We start from the raw sequence: 15,407 nt of genomic DNA, 5'->3' as shown, positions 1-15,407 counted from the left end.
CTGCCTAGGGAACCCACCCCAGCAGAACCCTGAAGTACCAAGGCAGGGGAAAAGGCAGCCCAGAGTCTCTGAGCAGATGCTTTATTCCAGGAGATCCAGAGACCAGCCCTGGTTTCCCAAAGCCTCCCCCTCCCCAGAGCCTCATTGAGGTGGGGGGCACTGCCCGCAGCCCAAGATCAAGGGCAGGGGCCTGAACACTGAGATTCTGAGGCCCATACCCATGCCTGGGGACATGCCTGCCCCCTGCCTTGCCACTGGAATCAGTGCAGCCAAGGGTGCACCCTAGGAAGCTGGTGGGGAGCCCCTAACAGCTACTGTCTGGAAGGGTTAGACCTGAACAACTGAGTCTGGGAGTTTGGAGAGGATCCCACCCCCACCCAGCCAGGCCTCAGGGGCCCGCTTCCTGCCATGGAAAGGGCGCATTGTCAAGCTTGGCCCAAGACATTCTGGAAGCTCAGAGCTTGGAGCTCAGAGCTCAGCAGGCAGCCCTGCCTCTCCTTCCCTGCAGCCCCTGTCTCCTAATGAGCTCATTAATTAGCTGCCAGGCAGGGCTCAACAGCCCTCTCCTGCTGCCATAAACCCCATTTGTTTGTTTGATCGATTTCATTTGGGCTTTGTGGTATTTGTTCCCAGAGACAGAGCTACCACTCCAGGTATGGTGGGAAGAGACAGTCCTCATGGGCAGGGCTGTAGGGCTGGGACAGTCCTGTTCCTGGGCCAGGAGGGGTCTAAGTCCTTCCCTTGTCTGGTCCACAAGAGGAGTGGGAAGAGATGGGCTGGAGCTCATGTATACCCCAGCCCCACCCCTCGCCAGCACAGCCTCTCCTTGGGACAGAGCCCCATGTGACTTTCTGCAGCTGGCTTACCATGAGGGCTGTGGCCTCTGGCTGCTCCATTCCCAGGCCTGCCTGATCCTCTGAGCCATCGGGTGGAACAGGAAGGGAAGAGAAAAGGCAAGCACCAGCAGCCCACCCACCTCCCTGAGCCCAATGCAAACAGCAGACTGGGCCCTGGGGAGGCCCAGGGAGGACAGCCCTGGCCAGGTGGGGGAGGCTGCCCTCCTCTGGACACCCCTCCCATGAAGAAGCACTGGCAAGCACAAGGCGCCACCCCACACCCCCACAACACTGTCTCAGTGGCTGCCTGGGGTAGCAGAGCCCCTGGAGGCTGCACAGGGGCTGAGAGCCAGGCCTTTCTTTCTGGGTGGCCACAAGCCAGGGGCCCAAACTGTAGGTGAGAGGGCCCAATCCCGCTTCCCCACCCAAGAAAATGACAAATGCCAGTTCCCAGTCATGTGTTGAGGACCCTCTGGGGACTGACTTGGGGGTGCAGAGTCTGCAGCTCCCCTGAAGACAAGAGCCACAGCCTGGCCCCCTCCCCTCCCAGCACAGAGAGACAGTGTGCAGAGGGAGGTTTTATTGTGTAAAGAGGCTGATTGTACAGAGCAAAGATTGTACTGACAGTGGGTAAGGGAGACCCAGAGGCCAGAGGTGGGAAGGATGGAGGGGTAGCCTCCCCCTCCCCCACCATCCAGGTGTTCCCTTCCCCCAGTATTGAGTGAGAGGAGCCAGACTATACCCATTGACCAGGAGAATACAGGAGAGAGCCTCAATACCCCACCCCAAACCCCTAAAATACATGAGCTCCCCCAGCCTCCTCAGCCAGCTGCCTGGCCACACCCTTTCTCCTGTGGGCCCTGGTGGGGCCTGGAACAGGTGGTTTCAGATCAAGAGGCTGGGAGGACACCCTCCCCCTGCCCAGGTGCCTCAAGGGACAGCCGTTGGCTCCTTCTCGGGCAAACCCATTAGGGCACAGTGACCTGGTGGCTTCTGGGGGTGGACAGGACAGAAACAGGTCTTGAAGGTGGAGCCAGAGTGGGGGGGACTCTGGCGGGGCCTGTAGCTCCTGTGAGTCCAGCCTGGGGGGTCAGAGTTGGTCCCATTGTCCACAACCACGAGGGGCCTCTGGGGCCTGCCACTCAGGACTCGGCCACTCTGCCTGCCCCAGGCCCTGATCGTGGTTACTTAAAGCTCAGAATGGTGGGTGTGTTGGGGAAGCATTGAGGGACCAGGGCCCCACCCTGCCCTGGATCCAGCCCCTTGCAGACTTCCATCCTCACACCCGCTGGATCTCAAACAGCTTCACATCAGTGTCATACCAGACAGGTGGGTCCACATTCCTGCAGAGGGAGTGGCTGTCACCCAGGCACTAGTGGCAGTGAAGCCCAAACCAAGCCCTTCCATCCTGATGTCCCACCATGGGCAGTGGGTGCCCACCCTCAACTGGACAAGACCACCTTGGTTGACCATCTTGACATTAACCTCACTACAGATGGGGCTAATGGGACCCAGAGCTGAGGTCCCCATTGAGCCCTGCTGGGCAGCCATAAGGTAGACACCAGACCCACCCAGGATGGCAACTGCTTTCCCCCCCATGGGGCCCACCTCAGATAGATGACGCCCCACATGTAGGTGCGGAACCACATGGCCGTGCCCGAGTTGGCCTGGTACTTGCGGATGAGGATGGGGTGGGGCACAGGCAGCAGCCCCACCAGGGTGCCGTGCTGCAGGAACCGCAGGATCTCAGACTCATCGGTCAGGCCCCTACCAGGAGAGAGGGAGGGGCTCCTGCATGCTCCCCCAAGGCCCCTGAGGCCCATGCTCCCCATCACCCTCCACCCAAGCCTTCCCCACATTCCCCTAACCCCCGAGCCAGCCTCGGACTCACTTGTCGATGCAGATCTTCTCTACCTGGGGAACCAGCACCTGCAGCAGCCTCATGATAGTCTGCAGGGGCAGCTTTGACTTCCAGGAGAGGACCTGGGGGAGGGCCAGGGTTCCTGGGGCTGGGATAGCAGCCCCCAGAGGCTATGGGACAGGCATGACCCTGACCCAGAACCATGGGCTCCCTGCTACAAGAGCCTGGCCCCAAGCAAGGCCCGTGAACAGCAACTGTTATTAGTGTTCAGAGCTGCAGCCCTGCGTTGAGCATGCACTGCCGTCCTGATGCAGTCCACGTGCTTTTCAGGATACTGAAACCCTTGCAAGGGCACATTTATTATCCCCATTCCAATGCCGTGAGTGGTGACCTCAGGAAATACATAGGGAATGGGGACACAGTTCAGGGAAGGGAGTTGGAAAAGTTAATTGATTAAGGAAGTTAACACTGTGGACAACTGGAGCCTAAGCCTGCTGGGGAATTCTGGCAGACAGTGTAGACAGAGGAAGCAACCCAGCCAGAGAGAGGCCAAACACGTGAGAAGGTCACCGCCCCACGACAGAGTCCATTGATTTGGGCACATTCCCATCCGAGTCTTATCGGAGCTGTTCCTAGGGCCAGGGAGCCCCTGACCCAGCCCCACCTCAGTGCATCTGCCCAAACCCCAGCTCCTCCAGTGTGGGGTCCCTCACCCACTCTGGCGTTGGGCTCCACTGTCCACTGGCGGACGCGCTGGACAGTCGCCGCTGCTCCCTCCACGCCCGGCTGGGCTCCTGGTCACCAGGAAGGAGTAGAAGTGAGGGGTGGAGGGAGTGGGCCTGGGGTGGGGGCAGCAGGCAATGAGGTCTCTCCACTGCCCGCCCTCGAGGGGTGCTCGCTTCCAACAGAGGGGAAGGCCCAGCCCAGCACCCTTTGCCCCGGGCCCCAGCCAAGCCAAGCCCGGTGACAGGTTTAGGGCCAGGGGCATCAAGGCAAGCCGGGTAAAGGCCAGGCTCAGATAAGGCTGAGGGATGAGGTGTGTGAAGGCCGACACACCCGTAAACAAGGGAGGGGTCTCTGGAAGGGCCCCTCTGCTCCCCCAGAGAGTCAGCAGTGCCAACCCTTGTGCCCTGGGCGCTGGGAGCCTGCCCCTCTGCTCCACAGAGGGCAGGAAGGAAGGGAAGGCCCAGCCTCATGCCACTCCAGGAGTCCCTGTCACCCACCCCCTCAGCCGGGCTGCCATCTGCTGAGCTCTGCTGGGGCTCAGGCTCCAGGGACCGCAAGGTGCCATCTTCTGATACCTGGGACTTCTCCGTCAGCTTGTCAATGCCTGGGGGGGCACAGGTAGGAGACAGGACCCCTACCACAGTGCCCCTTCCAGCCTGGACCCCATAAGCCTCCCTCTTTCCTCCCCGACTTTAGATGCACTGTGTCTGATCCCCTGACACTCCCACCCCTCCCAGAGCTCACACCCAGCCCAAGGCCCTGTCCCCTCACCAAATTGCCTTTCTTGGGCCCACCTAATACCCCTACCCGCACCCCTGCTGCCCATCCAGGCCATGCCCATTGCCAGAGAGAGGGGACACCCCTATACTATGTCCATCCCCCAAGCACGCCAGTATCCACAGCCCCTCCCACCCACGAGCGCCAGACCTGGGGTGGCCACCAGGCTGGTCTTGAGGGTGCCAGGCTCTGCAGGGGCGGCAGGGCGGGAGCCCTCCATGGAGGCACTGTCCTGCGATCCGGTGCGGGACAAGGGCTCGGGTGCCCGCCGGCGCCGCTGCAGGGCCTTGTGGATGGTGGGTGGGTCGGTGGGCAGGTTGGCCAGCTGGTGGAAGACGCTGCGCTTGCGGATGATGGCGTAGACCAGGTTGGAGTTGCCTGAGGGGAGGGAGCATGCCTCACCTCAGGGCAGGAGGGGTCTTCCCCAAGGGTGCACCAGCTGTAGCTATACCAGGATAGCTGTTGGAAGGCAGCTCTGACCTGAGCTCCTGCACACCCCTCTCCCAGTACCTTCGAGACCTTGTCACAAGCCAGCACTAAAGGGATAACACCTGGTCAAGTGGGGCGGGTCCCCACTTGACAGTGTCCACACCAAATCAGCTGTTAAATATTCTGATGCTCTCCCTGAGCCAGGTCGCCAGGGAGGCGTCCAGGAGGACAGCATGGCATGTGCCTGTCCACAGTCACCCCCTACTGAATCCCCACAGCCCTCAGGGGACGATGCAAATGCTTTCTGGAACTGGGGAGCGGAAGGCCAGGTGGCCAGCACCTCCCTGGAGGCCGGCTTCTGGACTATGCCCTCCTTAGATGGGAAGGTGCCCTCACCCGCTGGCTACCCTGATCCCTGCCCCCGAGGCCAGGCCAGGAGCTTGGGTTGGTGCCTAACCGTCAAACTGGTACTGGATGATGTTGTTGAAGACCTCCAGGAGGAAGAAGACCAGGTGGTGGTTCTGGGCGGAGGAGAAGAGGAACCAGGTGGTGGAGAAGGCCTCCAGCAAGTGCAGCAGCTTGTTGGCAGTCACCATGGACAGGCTCTTGAGGTAAGGAGACACTGCAGGGGAGGGGCTGGCTCACTCCCAGGCCCCCACCAGCCATCCCTGCACATCCCGGGCCTAGGCAGAAGAACATCCCCATCCCTCCTGCCCCCTGCTTGTGATGTCCCCTGCAAAGCCAGGAAGACCAGGCCCTTAGAGGCCAAGTCCACAGCCACAATGATCCTCTCCAAAAAGGATCCACACTGAACTCATTCTGCCCCTGACCATGGCCACCCATCTTGCTGGACCCAACCCTGGCCAGGCTGAGCCCTCTGCCCCCTCTTCCAGGCAGCTGTCTGTCGCCCTCGCTGGTGAGCAAGGCAAAGACAGAAGGGAGGTGGCTTTGACATCCCCACACCATGTGACTCCACTTATCCAAACCTGCGCTGTCCCGTACAGTAGCCACAGCCAAATGTGGCCATCAAGTGCTGCAAACACAGCTACTCCTAACTGGAATGTGCTGCGTGCATGAAACACAGACAAGATTTTGAAGACTGGGTGTGAAAAAAGAGCATAAAATATCTCATTAATAATTTTTAGGGATGGCCAGTTACTTCACTTGGGAGAGCCTGGTGCTGATAACACCAAGGTCAAGGGTTTGGATCCCCATACCAGCCAGCTGCCAAAAAAAGAAAAAAATAATAATTCCTATATTGGCTACATGTTGAGATGATAGTATTTTGGATACAGTGGATTAGATCAAATGTATTATAAATTTTTGTCACCCATTCTTCCTGGGTGTTTTTTTTTTTTTTTTTTTTTTTTAAGGATGACCGGTAAGGGGATCTCAACCCTTGGCCTGGTGTTGTCAGCACCACGCTCAGCCAGTGAGCAAACCGGCCATCCCTATATAGGATCCGAACCCGTGGCCTATGGTGTTATCAGCACCGCACTCTACCGAGTGAGCCACGGGCCAGCCTTCTGGGTGTTTTTGTTTGATTGCTTTGTTTTGTTTGATGCGGCTGCTGGAAGACCTAAGGGCGCACACGTGGCTGGCCCTGCACTTCCGGACCGAGCAGGTTCGGGCCGGGAGCGGGCGCGGGGCGCTGGCGCCCCCTGCTGGTGAGTGCGGGGAAGGCGGGCCGCGGCCCCTACCGTTGACCACGATGGTGAGCAGACAGTCAAAGAGCGGCTGCAGGCGCTGGTGCCCGCTGGTGACGATCCTGTGGAACACCTGTGCGGGGAGGGCGACAGGCCGCCGTGGGGTCCCCGCCACCTCCAGACTCAGCCGAGATGTCGCCCCCCCACAGCCCCCAGGGCCTGGCAGGGCGAGCCCACTCACCACAATAAGCAGGTCGGCGTGGGTGCCCGTGAAGACCGGGACGTCCATGGGCACGCGCACTGAGTAGGGCTTGTTCAGCCGCACCCCGAAGTTCCGCTCCCCGCTCAGAAGCAGCAGGATGAAGACACCAATGTGCATCAGTCCCACCCGAGCTGCAGCACGGGGCATGGGAGAGGTCACAAAGGGCAGGGAGGGAGGGTGCCCAGGGTGGGGGCCCATCCTGGGGGGCTGGAGGAAGCCCCTCCTGGAAGGTCAGAGCACCAGGCCTGAGCTCCTGGGGGGCGAGACAGACTGGCCAAACCCCCACCCCTCTGCCAGGAAAGTCACCAGCACCCCCATGCCCCAGCCTGGTCTTACACTGATCGGCTCGGGCGTCGTTGAGGAAGTAGAGTATGGGAACCAGGATGTCCAGCACGTCGCTGCTCTTCAGCACAAAGAAGAGGAATTTCTGGGGGGTGGAGGGGGATGGGTGGATGGGGTCAGAGGGACAGGCAGCTCTGCCCCACCCTCTCCCCTCAGTCTGGGGAGACCCAGACACCGTCCCCACCTCTGGGCTATCTGGGCTGGCTACTCCCCATCTCCACTGCCCACCAGGTGGGCCCCCTCGAGGCTGGCCCACCTTGTTGAAATCACAGAGCTTCCAGAAGAGAACTAGCAGCTCCTGGTGGAACTGGATCTTCTTGGTGGAGTTGGGCAGGTAGGTCTGGAGCAGGGGGTTGGACAGCAGCCGGGCTATGCCCTTGAGAATGAACTGGAAGTCCTGGGAGGGAGGGCAGAGCAGGGGGCCTGTCCAGCCTGGCTCCTGAGGCTCTGGCTTCCCAGCCCAGGTGCCCCACAAATGCCTCCTCAGTCTCCCAGAGACCAATCCCACCTCCAGAACTTGAGGGGCCAGGATTCTGACACCATCAATAGCTGTGCTGGAGCAGCTCCCTTGGGAAGCTGAGTCCAGGGCAGGTCTGGAGAGCCCCGTGCCCTTCCCCAGACCACAGTGCCCCCCCATCCCTGGGCTGTCCACCCTGAGCAAGGCTGCTGTTCCTGGTGACCCCCCACACACACACACGCACACTCCCTGAACAGGACCCCTGCCCACCTGGACTCACTGTTAACAGCTGCCATCTTTTGCCCCTCCCCAGAACACTCCTCCCCATCACCCCGTCACACTGAGGAGCACTCATTCTGCTGTTCTCAAAGAGCTGTCGCTTGCTGAGCCCCTACTAGGAGTGCGGCTGCACTCGCTTTACTCCTCGCCAGGTGAGGAAGCAGCTGTGGTCCCCACTTTACAGCTGCAGAGGTTACAGCACCTCCCCCAAGGTCACGAGACACATGAACTTGGGTCTGCCTGGCCTTTAAGTCCACTGTCCATCCCCCTCCCCAAACTATATCAGAACTGCCACCTCCTGGAAGCCTTCCTGGTTACCCCCACCCACTTGGGGCCATCAGCCCTTTCTGCATCTCGAAACCCCCACAGTCCTGTCATCCCTATTTCATCTAGGTGGCCCAAGTCCATAGAGACTGGGGTTCCTTCATGCAGGGGTCAGGACCCCCTCTACCTTCCCCAAACCCTAACCATTGTGGGGAGTGGGGAGTGAGAATCTGAGAGCCGTGCTTGACTTACCTCCTCACGATGGATGCGGGACAGGTAGTTCACAAACAGGTTCTCGGGCCCTGGAGGCTGCCAAGGGTAGAAGCCTGTGGTAGACAGGTACCCTCACCCCCCACCCCCACCCCAGGTCTGGATGGCAGCAGCAGTGCCCCTTCCATGGTCAGACACCCCCAGGCACGTCACGAGGTACCTACTGGGTATCTCTTGCCCAGGGCCTCTGCTAGAGGGGATGCCACCCACCCACAGCCCTAGCAGGGCTGACTGCCCTCTCCCCCCTCCTGTCCTTACATCAGCATCGTCCATAGCAGTGCCTGTGGTGGTACCATCCACAGTGGGGCTGGTGCTGGTGGCGCTGTCGTGGTCCAAGGTGACAATGAGCACCTGGGCAGCCTCCTCCACCAGGGGTTCCCGGTAGTCAGAGAAGAGCAGGTGGTTGTAGGGGATCCCGTAGCCCACAGGGTCATAGGCACACACGGTGTTAAGGAGGGAAGTGAAGAGGGGCAGGGCGTGTCTACGGCAGGAGAGAGGGGGCGGAGCTGCAGAGACCCTGCCACCCCAGGCCCAGCCATCCGGCCACCTGCTCCTGCCTCATGGGAGGGTCAGCCACGCCACCTCCTCATTCAACAAGCACCAGTGTCAGGCCCTGGGCTGGGGGTCAGGGAGCAGAACCACAAGCTTCCTGAGTAGGAAAGACCCCTCCTCGTCCATGCCCGCATCAGGCTCTGCCCTGGGCCAGGCTGGGCCAAGGACAGAAGGAATGCATTACCAAGAATGGAACAGTCAGTCATGGGGGGCTCTTCGTAGGGAACCATGTCCACACCCCTGAGGCTCTTAAAGGGCAGATACCCTCCCTTGGTGCTTTAGAGAAGGGGTTAGGGGCCCACAGAGAAGGCAGGCTCCCCCTCGGGGATCAGAGCCTGGGTTCCATCACCCAGCTCCCAAGCCACAGAACAACTCAATTCAGATTCGTAAGATGTCAAGGTTCAAGCGCCTCATCTTACGGGCGAGGAAACTGAGACCCAGAGAGGTTAAGTGAGTGACAAGAGGTGGCAGTTTGCCTGATAAGGCTGGTGAGAAAGAAAACTCGGGCCAGCCTTTGACTATGGCTGGGAGGAGGGGATGTCACCTGGTTCCCTTCTCTTCTGGGGGAAAAAAAAAAGGTTGGGCAGAAGGCCTGCAAAACCTGATGGATAGGGCCGGCCCGTGGCTCACTCGGGAGAGTGTGGTGCTGATAACACCCAGGCCACGGGTTCAAATCCCTATATAGGGATGGCTGGTTCACTCACTTGGGAGAGTGTGGTGCTGATAACACCCAGGCCACGGGTTCAAATCCCTATATAGGGATGGCCGGTTCACTCACTTGGGAGAGTGTGGTGCTGATAACACCCAGGCCATGGGTTCAAATCCCTATATAGGGATGGCCGGTTCGCTCACTTGGGAGAGCGTGGTGCTGACAACACCGAGTCAAGGGTTAAGATCCCCTTACCGGTCATCTTTAAAAAAAAAAAAACCTGATGGATGAGGTATGCCATGTAGGGACCAGAGTCTGGAAGCAAGAGGGCCAACCACACCCTTAGGCACAGTAACCCCTGTGCTGCCAGCGCAGCCCTGGGCACAGCTGGGGTTGCACAGCTGGAGCGAGTGTACCTGCTCCAAATACTCCATCTTGCTACGTGGCTTGTGTGATATCTCCATGTAATCATATGTGCTCCTATAGTCCACGAGCGCCCCCGTGTGGGCCAGGCTTCCCATCCTCCGGGGTATTTGTCACACCCCAACCCACCCTACTGCCTAAATTCTGCTGTCCCACATGACAGCCACAAGCCACGTGTAGTTAGTTATTGAGCACTTGGAATGTGGCCGGTCCGAACTGAGATGTGCAGGAAGTGTAAAATACACACTAGATTCTGAAAACTTAGTATGGAAAAGGGAATGTAAAACATCTCAATAATTTTGTATATAGATTACATGTTGTTTTTTTTTTTAAAGATGACCGGTAAGGGGATCTTAACCCTTGACTTGGTGTTGTCAGCACCACGCTCAGCCAGTGAGCGAACCGGCCATCCCTATATGGGATCCGAACCTGGGGCCTTGGTGTTATCAGCACCGCACTCTCCCGAGTGAGCCACGGGCCGGCCCTAGATTACATGTTAAATGCTCATATTTTGGAAATATTGAGTTAAGTGAAATATATTATTGAAATTATTTTTACCTGTTTCTTTTTTAATTTTGAAATTGCACATGTGTGGGGCTGGCCAGTTAGCTCATTAGTGCTGAGAACACCCAGGTCAAGGGTTCAGATCCCTGTACCGACCAGGCTCAAAAAAAGTGGTTTTCTCTGTATTTCTACCAGACAGCGCAACTCTAGATGGAGGAAGGCACGGGTCACCCAGGGGACCCCAGTTCCTGGCCGGGGGAGTCCACGGGGATGCTGGACAGCGCTGGTTTAAGGTGTGGCTGTTCAGGTACAGTCGTCACCACCAGGGGGCAGCACCTCCACTCAAAGAAGACTCAAGGGCTGGGGAGCGGTCTCAGCTCAGAGTTGCCCCAACAAGAAGAGCGTGGAAGGAAAGGCCAGGCGCCCCTCACCTGTTCTCCGTGGAACAGAAGAACTGCACCCATGGGTTGGTGCTGCCACTTTCCGGAGCTGGGGGCAGGTACATGGCCTCAGAGAAGCACGTCAGCAGCAGTTTCAGCAGCTCCATCCTTGGGGGGCGGGGGGTGAGAGGTGGAGGGTATCTCGGTTGCTGCCCACTCTGCCCAGCAGCCCAGCCCAGGTCCATGGAAAGAAATAATCCCTGTTGATCCCAGTAAGGCTAAGGTTGGGTCGCATGTGAGGAGAGTCTCCTTGGAAGACCCCGCAGGCCTCTCTCTGAGCTGTGCAGGGGCCAAGCACGGGGTCCGGCTGTGCCGAGGGCTCTGGGCCTGAGCAAAGCTCACCGGTTCATGTCATGGATGTAGTTAGGCTGGGGAGAGTGAGCGAAGCCCACACCGGCCTCCCAGATGTATTCACAGCTGTCCAGGGAGTGAACATCCTCTGCAGAGTCCTGGGGACAGGGCCGGGGAGAGATCAGATTGGGGGTTGCAAGGTGAACAGCAGCGTGGGACAGAAGCCGGCCAGCCCAAGCCTCCCACCATCCCTGGGGGTGGACATCTTCATATTCTCCTAAAGACAGACACTCAAGATGCACCAGGTCCTAACGTACAAGGGAAGAAATGAATGTTCTTAGACATCTAGGAAGCTCATTTTTCTTCAGTCTTACACTGGTTCTTTTACTTGTTCAGTCCAGTTTAAGACAAGGAGAGAGAGAGGGACAGAGGGGCAGGGAATTGGTGCATCTGGTGGCAGAGAACACCCAAGGCCAAGTCCATGAGCCCCAGGAAGTGAGAGGGCCAGGCCTCCCGTGTCCAGGCCCCACACTCCCACCCACCTCAAGCAAGCAAAGACAATGGGTGCCTGTGACCAGCCACCCGGATACAGCAGGCAGGGCCGGGCACCAGCTGGCTGCCCTCCAGCTGTACCAGCCACTGCCCCCAACCGGGGACCATGCGTGCCAGGCAGCTCAGCTCTCCCCGAGCACCCCTGGCCCCAGCAGCATCCGGCCCAAGGGAACCTTAACTGGCCCAGCCCCAACCTGGGACCGGAGCCCGCCCTGGCCAGGGGGTGGGGGTCTCTCACCACAGTGCTCCTCCGGTGGCTCTGGACCGTGAAGTCTGGGCAAAAGAGCAAGTCAGCGATGGCCAGGAGCAGGGACTCGGCCAGGGGACGGGCGTTCTCATCATCGTCCTCTCCCTGCTGGGGACACAGCACCCACGGGCCACCTCAGTGGTGACCGGCCAAGGAGAGGGGGGCTCAGGGCTGGGGGAGTGGTGGAGGATGGGACTGTGCCCAGACAGGCACCATGCACAGAGGGATGAAAGAGGAGGAAGTGGACTCCTGGTCACCCCAAACCTCCCGAGGCAGAAGGGGGCAGAGCAGGGAGCAGCCCAGGAACAGCAAGGAAACCTCCCCACTGACTGGCGATGCGGGGACAGGCGGTGTCCCCCAGCGTCAAGAGCCCCTGCCCTGCTGGGAATCCATGGATGCCACCCCTCGGCACCTTGCCTGGAGATAGACCCAGAGCAGGAGGGGCAGGGGAAAGAGCACAGTACAGTCCCTGTTGGGCACTCAAAAGGCCCAGCTGCCCTGCGTCCATCTCTGCCCAGCCAGCCCCAGCTCTCAGCTTCTCTCAACAGCCTAGCTCCTCCCGGCTGTGGAGGCAGAGACCCCCGTGGGAGGATCCAAAGGCCCAAGGAGGTGGCCTTGATCCTGATCTCTCAGCAGCAACCCCCACTCCCCCTACCCCTGAGACTCCCAGATCCCAGAAGAGGTTTGGGGGAATGTGGCTGGCCCTGAAAGGGTGCTGTCCCTGTCCCGCAGACTCCACCTCCCCCCCCCAGCCCTGGCCAGGCCCACAGACCCCTCCTCGCCCTGCCCCAGGCACTGTGGACCAGAAGAAGCCCCTCCAGTCAGGGTCCTCAAAGATGTAGGGCAGCACGCGGGTGAGCAGCCGGCTACAGTTCAGGACAATCTGCTTCTCCTTCTCCGAGTGGCAGCCGCTCTCGGCTCCCTGCACCAGCTTCTCCACGGCCTGTGGGGACAGCAGGAGCAGAGGGGCATGCTGGAAGGGTGGGCAGTGGCACAGGGGGTCAGGGTGGGCATGCAGGCCACAAAGGGGGAGAGACAGTGGGGCCACTAGCCCAGATCATGGGCAAGAGTAGCCTAGAGCATCAGGGGAGCTGGAGTCCAGCTCACCACTCGATGGCCCACACACCTGCCTCAGCCTCAGTTTCCTCCTCTGTAAAATGGCAACTCTAACAGTACCCACCTCACGGGTGAGCTAAATGAGCTGATCTGTGGAAGGTGCTCAGCAAGTCTGGCCCAGAGGAGCCTCGTGATCCTTTCCCCAGTGGGGAGAACTTCCGTGGGAGGGGGAGGGGAGAAGCGGGTGAAGTCTCAGCACTGCCCGGACCTGGGTGGGACGGCCTGGGTGCCTGCCCTCTCGCACCGCAGCTGGGCCATCTTCAGCCACCCTGGGGAGGGTGGAAGATGGCTCGGCTGTGAGTGGCAGTGAGAGGCTGGGCACCCCTCACCTTGTAGCACAGGGTGGCCAGGTTGGAGGGTGACTCTTCCCGCACAGCCCGGATCTCTGCTGCTGGCACCAGTGCAAAGACATCCTGCACCGAGGTGGCCGTATCTGCCCAGAACTGGTCCCAAAAGGCATCATCAGTGGCTTCCACGGGCTGTGGGGGAACCCAGTGTCCACAGTTACACAATTCCTTGCCAACAGGCCCCAAGTTTACCTGACCTGTGGCCAGGATAGGCCCTGAGAGGAAGCTACGGCCCCCCTACTCCATTCCAGCTGGTTCCCGGGAGCCTTCCCACGTGGGTGGGGAACATCCTTCAGCCACCACAAGTCAGGCTGGGGATACTCCGTGTGTGTGATCAGGGTCCGCTGGGCACTGAGTCCAGCAGCCAAAGCCCAACCCAGTCCCTGTGGGCCTGTGTGACCTCAGCTAAGTCACCATCTTACTCTGGCAGGGCGGGCTGACCTCTCCACCTGGACACATTCACAGGCCACGACACTAGGTCAACTCTCAGTGCTGCCTCTACGCTGCCCCCAACCCATGTGCCAAAACACAGCACCAAAGGCATTGCTCCGTTGCACAAAGGCCCTCAGGGCTCCCGATCGCCTGCCAAATTAAGTCCAAACCTCAGCCAGACAACCAAGATCTTACTTAAACATGCCTTACACGCATGCGGACATGCACACACATGTTCACATGTATGCACGTGCACACACACCTGTATTTACTAACCCTATGACACGACCCTGCTCTCTCATGCCTTCACCCAGGCTGTCCCCTCTTCCCAGCATACCCTCTCGCCCCTTCCAACACACATTCTAAAGTCCCACCTGTCCTATTGAGGCAATGTGTGTTAAAAACACCTTTTCCCTTTGAATCATATAGGCAGTCATACAGGCAACAAAGGCAATTAATTCGAATCATAAATTTTACTTCGAGAAATCTCTCCTAAGGAAATGATTAGAGATGTGCACGTATGAGGCTATTTACTGTTGATAACAGTTATTGTTGATAACAGCAAAAAGTTGGAATCCACATAAATAAACAGTTGGGGAATGTTTAAAAAGTTAAGGCACATTCATATAATGGAATATTATGCAGTCATCAAAACCACATTTTTTAAGATTTTTTTTTTTTTTTCCTTTTTTTTGTCTTTTTTCGTGACCGGAAACGGATCGCAACCCTCAGTGTCGCGCCCGTACCGGACTGGGACCGGCAACGGGATTGCAACCCACGGTGTTGTGCCCGCACCTCGCTCAGCCAGTGAGTGGCCGGTCTGTATGTGGGATCCGAACCCTCGGCGGGAGCGCCGCCATGCTCCCAAGCGGTGCACTGTAGCAGTGCGCCACCGGGCCGGCCCACATTTTTTAAGAATATTAATGAATGGAGAATGCTCATGGTACAATGACAGGTGGAGAAAAAGACAAGCTGTAAAACTACCCATGGGATGATCACAATTTTCTGTTAAATTATGTATGAATAAAAGACTACAAGAAAATGAACCAGAATGTTAACAGCAATTATCTCTCTTGGTGGTTTTATTTTCTTCTTTATATTCTTCTGTAAGAGCACATATTACTATTTTTTCCTTTTTAATACTCATCTGTTGAAGAGTCAGGTGTCCAAGACACGCTTACCCTCTCTCAGGCCCCACCCGGTCCTCCTCCTGAATATCACTTCCTGCAAGAAGTTGTCCCTGGTTGCTCCAAACAACACAGCATTTTCTCTTCTCTGAAATCTTAGGATTGGGGCTGGCCTGTTAGCTCAGTTGGTTAGAGCATAATGTCAGTAACACCAAGGTCAAGGGTTTGGATCCCTTACCCACCAGCTGCCCAAGAAAAAAAAAAAAACCTTAAGTAAAGCCCAAGAGCCCTGCCATCCCACAAGCCTGTACTTTACAGGCATTACTCTTATCATCAGAAAAATATATGAGAACACATCAAAATGTTCATGGGAAAAAAAAATTTTTTTTTTTTGGCAGGTGACCGCTTCAGGGATCCAAACCCTTGACCTTGGTGTTACAAGGCTATGCTCTAACCAACTAAGCCAACTGGCCAGCCCCATGGAAAAACTGAATTAAAAGATAATACAATCCTTCCATGAACTTTTTGAAGTCCCCTCATCTATTTTGTCAAAAAAAAAAAAAAACTCTATTCTCTGA

The 15,407-nt window shown here is 57.9% G+C and overlaps 1 protein-coding gene across 2 annotated transcripts; it reads right to left on the bottom strand.

The window, feature by feature from the left end:
• Positions 1-1,401: 1,401 nt before the first annotated feature.
• On the bottom strand, positions 1,402-13,401 carry HID1 (HID1 domain containing). 2 transcript variants are annotated; one of them, XM_008593563.1, is made up of 18 exons: positions 13,253-13,401; positions 12,580-12,750; positions 11,799-11,912; positions 11,060-11,166; positions 10,709-10,825; positions 8,408-8,630; positions 8,132-8,188; positions 7,136-7,276; positions 6,874-6,964; positions 6,517-6,668; positions 6,330-6,408; positions 5,087-5,251; positions 4,351-4,578; positions 3,921-4,027; positions 3,411-3,491; positions 2,728-2,819; positions 2,445-2,603; positions 1,402-2,179 (listed from the first exon to the last, which is right to left on the bottom strand). In XM_008593563.1, the coding sequence occupies exons 4-18, from the start codon at positions 11,065-11,067 to the stop codon at positions 2,116-2,118; spliced, it is 1,764 nt and encodes a 587-aa protein (XP_008591785.1). In that variant the 5' UTR covers positions 11,068-11,166; positions 11,799-11,912; positions 12,580-12,750; positions 13,253-13,401; the 3' UTR covers positions 1,402-2,115. The 2 variants fall into 2 exon arrangements, with proteins under 2 accessions (XP_008591785.1, XP_008591786.1); XM_008593564.1 differs by lacking the exon at positions 12,580-12,750 and having other exon boundaries at positions 11,799-11,915; positions 13,253-13,399.
• Between the last annotated feature and the right edge of the window lie 2,006 nt (positions 13,402-15,407).

Source organism: Galeopterus variegatus, unplaced genomic scaffold, assembly GCF_000696425.1.
Source record: "Galeopterus variegatus unplaced genomic scaffold, G_variegatus-3.0.2 Scaffold9342, whole genome shotgun sequence".
Lineage (NCBI taxonomy): Eukaryota > Metazoa > Chordata > Mammalia > Dermoptera > Cynocephalidae > Galeopterus > Galeopterus variegatus.
Note: the sequence above shows the minus strand (reverse complement) of the source record. Positions and strands in the feature narration are given on the sequence as shown.

Excerpts from the sequence above, each read along its gene's own strand:
- HID1 (XM_008593563.1), bottom strand. Across the intron at positions 8,189-8,407 it reads CTGCTATGGACGATGCTGAT|CCTCCAGGGCCCGAGAACCT; the intron begins GTAAGGACAGGA and ends TACCCTTGGCAG. Across the intron at positions 2,180-2,444 it reads TGGGGCGTCATCTATCTGAG|GAATGTGGACCCACCTGTCT; the intron begins GTGGGCCCCATG and ends CTCCCTCTGCAG.